The 13,193-nt window shown below is 37.6% G+C and overlaps 2 protein-coding genes across 16 annotated transcripts in view; one reads left to right on the forward strand and one right to left on the reverse strand.

Annotated features, from left to right (window-relative positions):
- Positions 1 to 13,193, forward strand: part of doc2b (double C2-like domains, beta) — a 411,729-nt gene that overhangs the window by 322,183 nt on the left and 76,353 nt on the right. For 7 of the 14 annotated variants that reach the window (XM_017356366.3, XM_073951541.1, XM_068221539.1 and 4 more), the window contains one exon: positions 1,944 to 1,967. The exons of the other annotated variants lie outside the window; for them this stretch is intronic. In XM_017356366.3, the coding sequence (XP_017211855.1) occupies positions 1,944 to 1,967 (24 nt within the window). The remainder of the gene's footprint in view (positions 1 to 1,943; positions 1,968 to 13,193) is intronic. 14 annotated transcript variants of the gene reach the window in all.
- si:ch211-209a2.2 overlaps positions 1 to 13,193 on the reverse strand; it is a 140,970-nt gene that overhangs the window by 27,575 nt on the left and 100,202 nt on the right. The window lies entirely within an intron of this gene.

A 13,193-nucleotide genomic window follows, 5' to 3' on the forward strand; every position in this document is an offset into this window, starting at 1 on the left:
GTAAGATTCATGAAAAACTTTTGTGATTTTCTACAAATGAAGCATGAGCACACATTGCTTTGCATCTTATAAACATAAGCAAGCCTTAAAAATACACTCTAGACCACCCCTTTAAAAAAATCATACTTAATGTGGTCTTTTAACAGTCCCAATTTGAAAATGTTTTTCTGTGAAGGTTGGGTTTTGGGATAGAGTTAGTGTATAATAAGCTGTATTTACAGTATAAAATACATAACATCTATAGAGAGTCCTCATAAACCACATATACAACTGTGTGCGAGTAAATTTTTGGGAAAACAAAAAACACTTTCTTAGTCTATTAGATAAAGTCAAACCAATTGACGGAAAGCACAGTTTTAAGCAAACAAATAATGTGTTTAACTGTAATCTGTTCACCAAACACGTAACTCCAACTAAATATTTTCTGCTCTCTGGATTGCTTGGCTACATTTGTCAAGAGTTTGATGTGACACTTGCAGCTTAAACCGAAATGAAGCATTAAACTAGATAAACGGATCCTTAATTGAACCCCCAGGCAGCAAATTAACATGCTACTTTTTTTAATCAAATGATATTCATTCTCATTATTTGTTTTGCCCGTGGTGTCGACCCTCCGATGCATTTGACAGTGTACGCATTCAAAAGTGGTACATCAAGTTTTATTTGACTGACTTCTTCTACCTCCAGCTTTTTTTTTCTCCCAGTCGATTTTTGTGTTTTAATGACATGCTTTTATGTATTAAGAGTCAATGGTTACCACTTTCCAGCATTTCAAGAGTTCACACTTAGCTGATAGTTTATAATAAAGCTTGTTTGGCATGCTGTCGCAGGAAAGAGCCCTGAGCTTATGAGATCCTTAAGCCCTGGGCTCCCTCCCGTTTGGAGGGTGAGAGGGGAGTTTGAGCTCAGGTAGATCTTGATGAACTCCCGACTTATTTCTGGCTAATGACAAATATAGGATGGCAGAGGAGAGATGTACGATTGCTAAGAGCTTGGCTATGGTATCAATTTGGTATGTTCAATTTACTTAGGTTGCATATTTTTGGACTGTGGGAGGAAACTGGAGAACTCTGGGAAAACCCACACAAGCACTGGGAGAATGAACAAATTCCACACAGATATGTCAACTGGTTTAGTATAGACTTAAACCAGAGACTTTCTTGCAGTGAGGCAACAGTGCTAATCACTGGGCCATCATGTTGCCCATCTGAAAAGCAGGGAGAGTAGGGGTAGGTGGGTGTGGGGTTATTCTTCAAGACGAAGATACTGAGATATGAAAACTCTGGTTATTTATAGTGAGTTAGGAATCATCTGATTGGTGAATCAATCGTGAGCTGATGCGGGACTAGCTGTGATCAATCATAAGCATCCTCTCGGAATTAGTTTATAAATAAACTTCACTTTTTAAAACATCTTCTTTAGAGCTCAACAGAAAGGTCATTTTTGGTGAACTATTCTTTTAAACACAACTCTTCAGTTTCGAAGTTAAAGTAAAGCATTTACTGGAAGGGCTTGAAAGCCTGCGAAGATAAAATTGTGGGTTGATCTATCAGCGTTTACATGTTTTCAGTGATGCAGCTCTGAACACTCCATCACTTCATGACAGCTAAATTTAGGGTTGTGTTGTCTATAAAAGTGAGTCATTCAGATCTATATTTAAAAAACAAATGTATTAGATTTTGAGAAACCAGCGGACACGTATGTTTTGAACTCATGGCTTAAACCCCCTGGGTGCCTGCTTTTCCCCTTTCCTCTTCCACATGCTGTTTTTCTTTCCTATCATGCTTTTATGTGTTGTCTTATATCTGTATAAATGCTTTCTTTTGTGTCAACATTGTTTTTTCTGCTCTTTTGTTTTCCATCTATTCTTTCTTGCATGCGCACTCTGTGTCACTGCATGGCTTGATCTGCATGCTGTAAACTGTAATGGTGATGCCGCGTAGCTTCCTGTTCCCAGATACAAGAAGGTAAGTTTCTCTTTATCACTGCTTTACAGCTGAATTTCCTCTGCCTGACCTGTCCACGCTCACTCGATTCACCCCAATATCAGGGATTAACAAATATTGACTATTAATTATAAACTTTATCCACTTGTTGAGTTGTGATGTATGGAATACTGTTTCCAGGTCTAAGCCACTACTCCCTTGAACTGAGAAAATATTCATTCATGACCCCTTTTTAATCATGTAATACATTAAAGTGATTTTTTATTTTTTTATATATATATATATATATATATATATATATATATATATATATATATATATATATATATATATATATATATATATATATATATAAAATTGTGGTGTACACAACATTCTCTGGACATGCTGTATCACAGACATGAATATTTTAACAATTTATGAAAATCAATCATTTTCTGGCCCTCTGATATTAGCCATGGGTATATATACACAGTGATTCCTTGCTATATTGCAATTCGCTTTATACGGCCTCGCAGTTTCACAGATTTTTTCAGACCTCCTAATTTTTTGCGATTCCGAGATCACTGAATCCAACACACAAAATCAACAAAAAGTTGCACATTTTTGCATAATCTTTTAAATGCAAAATAATCTCAAAAAAGTAAATAAACACATAAAATGTCCTATTCCAAACCATATAATCAAATTAGATTTATTTCAGTTTGCAATTGTTTTACATGAATTATGTTTTTAAGTGTCTCTCGAGAAAAGAAAAATGATGTCTCGCATGTGCACTCACAATCATTACTTTACATGAAAGGGGAGGACATTGTTTTGCAGCCTGTGCAGTAAGCAGACACAGATGAAGCGCTAGTGATTTACATGTGAAGTCCATGTAAAGATGCGATTAGACATCCTGTGGTGCCAATTGGGTGTTGGGTGCATTTGACGCACTTTAGACTGCAAAAGAAAGTGGGAGCAAACATCTAACAAATGGAGCAATGGAACAGACAAAAAAGAAAGCAGCTTACAATAATGGAGATTGGTTCAAGGATGACGGGTGCTGAACGTGACTGAATTAAAGGACAATACTTGTGCTTTGCATGTATGGCTGGTATTAAGATCTGCATCAAATCGATAAATGATTTCATTTAACTCTTTCCATGCAATTAATGAGAGAAAACGCTTTCCTGCCATTGACGAGTTTGTTTGCAAGTTTTCTCCACACAATGTCGACGAAACATTCTGCACCATCAAAGGCACTTGACTTGTGGTAGCACCCAAAAGGCAGAGGAAGATGTTAAACATCGCACAAAAAGTTGGACTTCTAGACATACTAAAGGACTTTTTAAATGAGAGAAAAGTGTGAAAATGTTAATGACTGTCTAAGAAAAGTCTATAAAGAGCCTTGAAACATCTATAATAATTGTAAAAATAAAGTGGACTACTTTGTGTATTTCGTCTATTGCCGAACAGCTTTAGAATGTAATTCTCACGATAAACAAGGGACCACTGTATTGCGATCAGTTTTTTGAAAAGTTTTACAGCCCTTTGTAGACGTTTATGAGCCTCCCCGTACAGTTTGATTGAGCGCTTAGATCCGGAAGCTGCTTTGTGTGACGTCAAACTTAATGAGCGGATAGAAGCATTGTTTTACATACATATATATATATATATATATATATATATATATATATATATATATATATATATATATATATATATATATATATATATATATATAATTTTTTTTTACATGTAAGTATATGTATGTATTTGCACACATATAGGACTTGAACAATGTAATTGTTACATTTAATAAAACAATAAAATACAATTTTAAAATATTCATTTATTTATATATTTTTTCTTTTTTTTTTTTTTTTTGATGTGGAGGTTAACACTTTCATTACTCATATTTCACTGTTCATATACTGTACATGAATGTTTTATGTTTTATATTATTAATAATTAATACATTTTAAATTATTTTAACCTTATATGTATTTATTTACTTATATATTTTTAGTTTTAGTAAACTTATGGTACAATGTTGTTGTTGTTTTTTTTATTTAACCAATTTTTTATATTCTACTAATTTTCACATTTATAAATAAGATTCCATTTCTTACCTTTAGATTTGTAAAACTGATTTATAACCGATATATTGTTAAAATCAAAGGTTAGTTAGTTAAATTAACATAAATTAGAATTTAAAGCAAAGACTTTAGAGTACACAAGACGTGTCACTCGTATACCTTTGAATGGGGAAAAGCATAACTGTCAAGATGGCGAATGAAGCCCCGCCTTCTAATACAGGATCCAGTCGCTATATGGCGAATAAAGCCCACCTTCTAGTACAGGATCCAATCAGCGATTGCTATAGAATGACAATTCTCGGTGGGAGGGGATCAGACCAGATGTTAGTTTCTGTAGACTTTGTGTGATACAAACACTTAGAAATGAATCTAAATAGACAGTTAGTGTTTAATTTTATTGGTCATTCGTAATATGAAATGTAATTGTAAGCTTGGCAAGTAGTTTTGAAGAATTTGATGTTTTCCCATTCAAACTGAATCCCGAGCATACTGCCCGAGAGGCGTTTCAAAGATGGCCGCAGAGTGAAATGACTTGCCTTAAAGGGACTTTGTTTAAAGATAACGATTAATAAATACGGTATCAAATGTATTACTCGTTATTAGCAACTAATGCATTTACATTTACATTTACATTTAGTCATTTAGCAGACGCTTTTATCCAAAGCGACTTACAAATGAGGACAAGGAAGCAATTTACACAACTAAGAGCAACAATGAATAAGTACTAAAGGCAAGTTTCAGGTCTGTAAAGTCTAAGAAGGGAAGTGTTAGTAGTTTTTTTTTTTTTGTTGTTTTTTTTTTTTTTTTTTTTTGGGACTAATGTGTAGAATAACAGCTTTTACATTCAATATTTTCCGTGTACCCAGCTCTCTCTTTAGTGTGTTTTTCTATATATATTACATCAAACATACACTAGCCCCATTGCCTTATTTTGTATGATTTTCTTCTTTTAATCTCTCATTTTTAATACTCTGATTTTGTTTTTCTGTTAACTTTTATTCATTGAATACCCCATTTATGTGATGGTAGTGGTTGAATTAGTTTACACTCACCGGTCACTTTATTAGGTATACCTTACTAATACTGAGTTGGACCTCCTTTTGCACTCAGAACTGCTTTAATCCTTCGTGGCATAGATTCAACAAGGAACTGGAAATATTCCTTAGGGATTATGGTCCATATTGACGTGATAGAATCACGCAGTTGCTGCAGATTTGTCAGCTGCACATCCGTGATGTGAACCTACCATTCCACCACATCACAAAGTGCTCTATTGGTTTGAGTTCTGGCGACTGTGGAGGCCATTTGTGTACAGTGAACTTTATCATCCGGATGTCGCAGCAGAAATCAAGACTAATTAGACCAGGCAACGTTCAACCTTCTATTGTCCAATTTTAGTGCCTGTGTGAATTGTTGCCTCAGTTTCCTGTCCTCCGCTGACAGGAGTGGCATTCGAAGTGGTCTTCTGCTGCTGTAGCTTATCCGGCTCAAGGTTCGATGTGTTGTATATTAAGAGATTCTCTTCTGCATATCTCGGTTGTAACGAGTGGTTATTTGAGTTACTGTTGCCTTTCTATCAGCTGGAATCAATCTGGCCATTCTCCTCTATCCTCTGGCATCCACAAGGCATTTGCGCCCACAGAACTTCCGCTCACTGGATATTTTCTCTTTTTCAGACCTTTTTCTGTGAACCCTAGAGATAGTTGTGCTTGAAAATCCCAGTAGATCAGCAGTTTCTGAAAAACCCAGATCAGCCCATCTGGCACCAACAACCATGCCACATTCAAAGTCACTTAAATCACCTTTCTTTTCTAAACTGATGCTTGGTTTGATGTGCAGCAGATCATCCTGACCATGTCTACATGCCTAAATGCAATGAGTTGCTGCCATGAGATTGGCTGATTAGAAGTTTGTGATAACGAGCATTAACGGATAGGTCTACCTAATAAAGTGGCCAGTGAGTATATGACATTATATTGTCTATTATTAAAAATAGAAAAAATTAAACAAAAAACATCAGTTCTGTGAATTATCACACGCTGGCGTGCATTTGTCCTCTACTGTTGGCATCTTTCCTTTTTGTTGGCTCACTCATTGTTCCACCGGCAAGACAGATTAATTTCAATTAAGATTAAGTGCTTGCCCATGTGCAGATGTAAGCATAATCTTTATTAATGGCCTTTTATTAAGTATTTATGATGAATAATTAATCTCAGTCTGGTTGATTTCTGTTAGTATGTAAAGCTACATTTGTCTCCGGAATGGTAATTTCTCTCAGTAAAATACAGAACCTGTGTGTGTGTCAGTCATTTGTTCAGATGTGAGTAGGTGTGTGTTTATATGCATATGCTCTTCAGTACAGCCAGGTCTCGCCCCCATACATACATTCATGACTGAAGAATAGGATGAATTCATTGCTTTCGCACCCTTGTGGCTAATAATTTATCTCTGTGTCTGACACGGAGCAAAGCAGCTGTCTGTGCACGACCATAAATCATGTGGAAAGAGAATGAAAGTGTGTGTGTGGGTGTGCCTGCGGTTCAGATATTCCCTACAGTGTGATAGCAAAATGTCCCAATAAGGATAGTAATACCCTGATTTAATGAAGAGTGCAGGTTTTTTGTGAGGGTTGTGTTCAAAAGTCAGGTTATAGGACAGAATATATTGTTTATAGAGTTTAAAAAGCATTGTGTCTATGGAAAGGCAAATCCTTCTGTGTGTGTGTGTACTTCTGTTAATATGCATTACCTACTGTATGACTAGGCCCACACGGAATCTGCGCGCACAGAATTCCACAGATTTTCCGCAGAATTCCGCAGATTTCTGCAGTTTTTTAGCCCATTATAAATTCTGTTTATTTACTTGAGTAAATGTGTAAATCAGAATTTATTCTGTTTTTATTCAGTAATTTATTACTTTTTATTTAATATATTAAAGTGTAACTTATGATACTCCGCTGGATACTCTCAAAACAATTCTGCAGATTTTTACCAAACTTCTCCGCAGAAATAGCAAAAAACGTCCACAGATTCCGTCTGGCCCTGCCCATGACAGTTATTCAATGCCCTTGATTATGACTTCAGATGCGTCATCCAATTCAGTGTGGTCATGACTAGATCTTCCACTGGCTGTTTTTACACTATATAGATTCATGGGCTCAGTTTATTACACTTGTTCACATATATTAAACACAATATCATCCATTTCTTTCTGTAAACAGATTTACATTATTTATGTGTGGAAAACTGGGGAATCTGTAATGTTTTTTTATGTGATATTAGGTTACACTTTACTTCCGGCAGCTACCCAGCTTTCCCATGTGGTCTTCCATCCAGGTACTGACAGGGCGCAGCCCTGCTCAGCTTCAGTTGGTGACCATGTGGGAGTTGCAGAGAGCTAGCTGCCTTTCTATTAGCTATTTCTTTTGGACTGGTAATGTTCTGTTTTTAAAACTCTTTAGTCAGGCAAAGCTGATGTAGATTTTGTTGTGTTACTAAAGGGTTATATGCACAGAAGTGTTGTTCAGCCACTGAAATCCGGCAAAAGATTTATGTAACTATTTTCAATTTCATACGCGACCTTTTACAGCATCAATAATATAGATTTTTATTTAGTTTAACAACAAAACATCAGTAAAGAGCCCTATTCTGCCTAGCCTGCTTAACTGGGGTGAGGATGGCTTTATATTCACATTGGTTTATTTTTGAACAATGACAACATGTGAAGCACTCCTTATATTGTTTACCATGCTACTTTTAATATTTGTTCTGAAATAGCATGTAAGTGTGGCTTAGTAATAAGTGTAATTCCTGCATGCCGCCGGCCAAACACTAAGCATACAGTATTCATGAGCACATGAGAGAGTGAGATCAACGATCCCTGCTTGCATGAAATATTGCACATTATGACGTGAAGTTTTGCTTGCTACACAACTGAAAACGTGCTAGATATTATAGTTTTTCATTTAGAATTTTAGTGTTCTAAAGTACTATAAAGTTTTCTAACTGGCGAACGACATGATCTAGTGATCTCTGTCATCTTTAATGTGCGCGTTCATGATATCGGGAGGCATGGCTTTGGACGGCAGGGGAGGGACTTTGTTTTTTAAACATTTTATGCTAACTGGTTAGCATGTAGGCATCAACGTGGTTAATTCATTCAGTAATAAATTAATTAATGACTTATTTTACTTAATTTTAAATACTAAAATTTAAATGTACTTCAAGAGTTCACACTTAGATATTGCTTGACAACTGTAAGCAGGTTTGGCATGCTGTCCCGGGAGAGAACCCTGAGCTCGGAGATAGTTGAGCCCAGGGCTCCCGCCAGGTCCATAGAGCATGTGAGGGGAGTACGAGATCAGGTGGTTCTCGAGAGCTCCCCTTTTTTGTAAAGGAGAAAAGGAGAAGAAAGGGGGTGAATGGGGGGTTTCTTCGGAAAACGAAGATAAGGGAGTAATATCTAGCTAGGCTACTTATAGTGAGTTAGGATAGATCTGATTGGCTAACTAATGAGTGTAGATAGGTGGCCAGCTGCAGTCAATTATATCACATGCTCCTCTCGAAATTAGTTTAAAAACTTCACTTAATTTTAACTGTTTATTGGATGAAATTGAAAGACATTTTATTTAAATATAAACCCTTGATTCTATTTATGAAAACAGTCATCTTGCTCTTGTGACTTTGCTTAATTATATACTTTATTGCAATAATATTCAATAGAGTCTGGCTGCAGATTTGCGCTTGCACGCTCAGGCAACCCTGCTTCCTCTGCAAGTGACGTCATTTACAATCGCCACCTGTGGCAAACCACCTGTGTTTGTTAAACAAACTGGAAACTTACTTTTGGTTTATTTTTGTTGATTTCAAGTGACGTGACAGTTGCAGGTATCGATTCTAAATAATGTCACTTGCATAGGAAGCGTGGGTGCCTGAGCATGCAAGCCTGAAGGTGCAAGTGCATCTCTGCAGCCAGACCCTTCTCATAATATTGGCCATTTGACTTAGGAATAATGTGAATTCATTAGGCAATGTCACACACTTAATGCTACTACTTTATCTTTGAGTCTGACATAAAGCAATGCAGCCATCTGTGCACAGCCATAAATCAGGTAAAAAGATTATGAAAATATGTGTGTGTGTGTGTGTGTGTGTGTGTGTGTGTGGTTCATGTATTCCGCACATTGTGACGATAAAATGTCCCCATAAGGATGGCAAATCTGATTCCCATCCACAGCCAAATTGAGGCATTTTAAGTTACCCCACTGATGTTACTGTAGGTCTCTCCACATTAAACATTCTGCGTATTGAGATGTTACACGTACATTTATTCTCACATCCTCACGCCGTGTGTTTTTCAGTCCCACCTCCAGCTTGTACTAATGTTTATCCGTAAAGCATTACGAACACATGGCAATGAACTGTGTGGCTCAATGGTGTTTGGACGGCGTTCAGTTCTCACCCATTGAGAGTCATCTGTGCTGGAACCTCCATCTGCTCTCCTGAAACACACTTGATTTCGACGAGCCCTTTCCTTTTCACAGAATTTCCCCCCCACTTTCATTTTTAAGAGCAATAGGATGTTTATCCGGAAGAATAAAGAGACATAATTTGGCAGATGAAACAGATCTGACTAGTTAGCGCTTGACGGGGAGATGGGAAGGGAAATGTGGTTGTTTGGCAGCAGTAAAGCGGTATGAATGAGTGGGCTTTCATACATACGCACTCGCTGATGCAAGCCGCCCATCTCCTTTCACACTGGTCATTTTTCCAGCGTCTCCATAATTATGATCAACCATCCATTCACAGGCAACACTGTAATCGGATGCCCTATAACGCATTTATTGTTTGCTGCGTTCTCAGGAGACCTTCGTTTGTCTGTTTTACGCTTATTCTGAATAGTGGAGGTCAGCCTGGGACGCTGCAAATGCTCATTAAGCTTGCGCCCACCCAGTTCCAGACAGACCTTTGATGAAGAGTTTAGTTCCTCTGTATTTAACGCATCCGTTAGAATGGGGCGTTTCAGCCTTGCACCATATTAAATCACGCAGCAGCCGTTTTTCTTTATCGATCTGCTCAGGCGGGCTGGAGTTTACAACACACCGATATGTCATGCAGCACTGAAACGCAAAACAAATCCTGAATTAGGCCTGACTCAACACAGATAACTCGGATCTCGAAACTGTGCTTGTAATGGAAACGTTTTTAGTTGTATTGGAATTGGATTTATGGCAGCGGGGAGATGGGAAAACATAAACGTATGGTGAAAGCCAGGTTTATTTTGTGCTTGTCTTTATTTTTGTTGCGTCATTTCTCTTGTATGGTGGAGTGCACCTCAGATGCAGCACCTTCAAAGAGAACATCTGCAGTCTCTGCACACACACACTGACAGGCTCACAAACACAATCACATAAAGCCGAGCGGACCTGTGGATCTTTGAAAACTGCTTTGTAGCTCAGATGAGACCGGTGCTCATGGGTTGTCCTGTTATTGGTCAGAAGTAGGAACAGATAACTTGGAAGAGTGTCTCTTTTTTTGGATGGTACACTTACTTTTTTGCAGGTTGACTTCCCAGTCAGTGTAAACCCTGGCTCTGGATTCCTGTATTTTTTCATATGTAAATTAAATTCATTGTGGCTTTTCACACTTGCGATAGTTAACCCTGGGTCTTTCCAAAAGCTGGGTTTAGAACAACAATAACACGAGAATTAAACCGTTTTAAATGCCCTGTTGATAAATTCCATTCTCATGACCCATTAGGGACAATATTTGCCTCATTGGACCAGGGGGGGCGAAGTCGGAACACTCACTCTGGTCCCCTGGGCTCTGCGCTGGTTGGGGAAATTCAAAATTAAACCAAAACAATCGATTACAGTTGGCCTAAGATTGGCATGCAAAACTTGGGACATTGCAACCTGCAGAACCTGGGAAATAAAAAAATAATAATAAAAATAAATAAATAAAACAATATTTGCTTGATTTAGCTGACTATACATCCGCCTCTAGTTTTTGAGTCCATAGAAAACCTGCAAATGTAACTAATAATTCTAGGATTCTAGCCACCAGGTTGAACCTTCCATAACTTTTGTACTCAAGCCGTTTTGTTGGTTGGTATTTGCACCTTCACTAGTAGGAACTCTAAAGCCTCGTTTCCACTGCACACGACAAATGATAAGCGACAGTCATTCATTTCCAATGGAGAGCAGTCTGGGAGCTGCGTGGAGTTCCGATCATCTCCGTATGTGGAAAAGTCGAATCCGAATTGAGCTGCGGATCCGTTAAAATATTTAAACTCCTGCGACTAGACCGTATGCGACCGACCGACCGGATGTGATGTATTCCAGTGTTGTACAAGCAGGTCCGTGCACAAGAGATGAGAAATATGAGTTTATTTGGTTATTTTTTATAATAAAAAGTCTATATTAAAAAAAATAAAACATATCTGTTTATAAATGTAAGTAAGAAAGTAATAAAAATATATTTTTTAATTTGTCTCCACATTCCCTCCAATATTTTAGAGTCTATGAGTTTCTAGTATTCATTCCTTCATGAAACCAAGTAAACACACAGAGAACAAAGACTCTTGCTTTTGCACTCCTTTATTTCGGACACCGTGAGAACCAGCGTCTCTCCCATGGTTCATGACAACACTGAAAATACTGTTTTCTAAAATACTGTCTACTAAAATACGGCCACAAGGGGGCGTATTCCGGCAGTCGTGTCCAAATGTCGTGTGCAGTGGAAAGGCGGCTTGTGCGTTCACACCAAAGGTGGCGAGAGCGTCCAAGTTCGGTCTGGACACCCTGGCGACAACATTGTCTGCTTCCACAGCTCCAGTGGCAAGAACGTCAAAATTCAATACATTGATCTCATATTTAAAGGAGCCGTTACAGCATATCAGCAAGTCACTTACATTCCCGCATAAAAATGTGCTTTCTAGTGTAAAATGTCGCATGCTTTTTATCAAATTTATTTAACTATGGAAGGTCCAGTTGTTGCCTGTGCTGTGGCTTTGCTCCACTCATTCAATAAGTCTCCATATATCTGAAATATTCTGAAGCAGCAATACTGTTCTGTAGTCTCAATAGTAAGCATAAGATTCCCATTAAAAAAAACACACACATATATAACATTAATGCACATCAGTATCTCGCCAGTAATTTTTTATTTATTTAAGTCCCTCTATAAGAAGACATTGTAAATAATTGGGAATCCGACAACTGCAATACTAAAGCCCTTGTGTGCAAACAACTGTGGTCGGAACCTAAGATTACAGGACTGTGTTCTCTGGACACCTCTCAAGCGGTAGAATTGCTTGCCACCGAACCAAGTCATAGCTCATTACCATAAAGTTGACTTGAACTTTCTTTGACACCCACACTGGTGAAGATGTGCCGCTCCTCGCCGCTTATGGCCGCCAGCTCCCATTAAAAATGAATGACTTCCGACTACTTTGACACTCTCGCCGCCTTTGGTGTGAATGCACAGTAACATATACCAGCTGTTAGCAACAGCAAGTGCACCATTCAACAAAATCAAAACTATCCAATAGTATTTGAAAATAGAATTAGTATGTTCCAAACCATAGTTAAGAAGAGTATGCCAAAAGTTCCTGGATGGTTTACTATTTCCGGTAAAAACTTGAAGTGTAGAAGCGTCCACACTCTAACCACTAATGAAGCCCACAATACATTGCATAATGGATGTGAATTTATTTAGAACTACAAGCTCGGGTAAAAAGTGTAAACAAACTACAAACATGGCGTATTCGCGAGACCAACCGTCAAGTAAAGAGGCTTCGGTAAAGTTGCTTGATTGACTGTTAATTAAAATCTAGCCAACTGGAACATGTTTAAACCGTCTTTTCTATATTATATTTCAACTGCAACAAAAATGTGAACTTATATCAAGATTTGTTTGGACGTTCTGAATTGAACTTCTGAATGCATAATTAGCCAAAGACCTGAGGAGATTTCTCAACATGAAACACTAGCGAATGGCAAATTATTAGGGAGTTAGCCCCAAGGAATTATAGTAACTTGGTCATAGGAACTAGCCACATGAGTTTAAAATTTTGTTATCGAAGTAGCTAGTTCCTATAACTAAGTTCCAATAACACCTAACATGAGTGTTATGCACAGTTTTAAAAGCTTTGTTGATAAAGTTGA

The sequence above is a fragment of the Danio rerio genome, chromosome 5, assembly GCF_049306965.1.
Source record: "Danio rerio strain Tuebingen ecotype United States chromosome 5, GRCz12tu, whole genome shotgun sequence".
Taxonomy (NCBI): domain Eukaryota; kingdom Metazoa; phylum Chordata; class Actinopteri; order Cypriniformes; family Danionidae; genus Danio; species Danio rerio.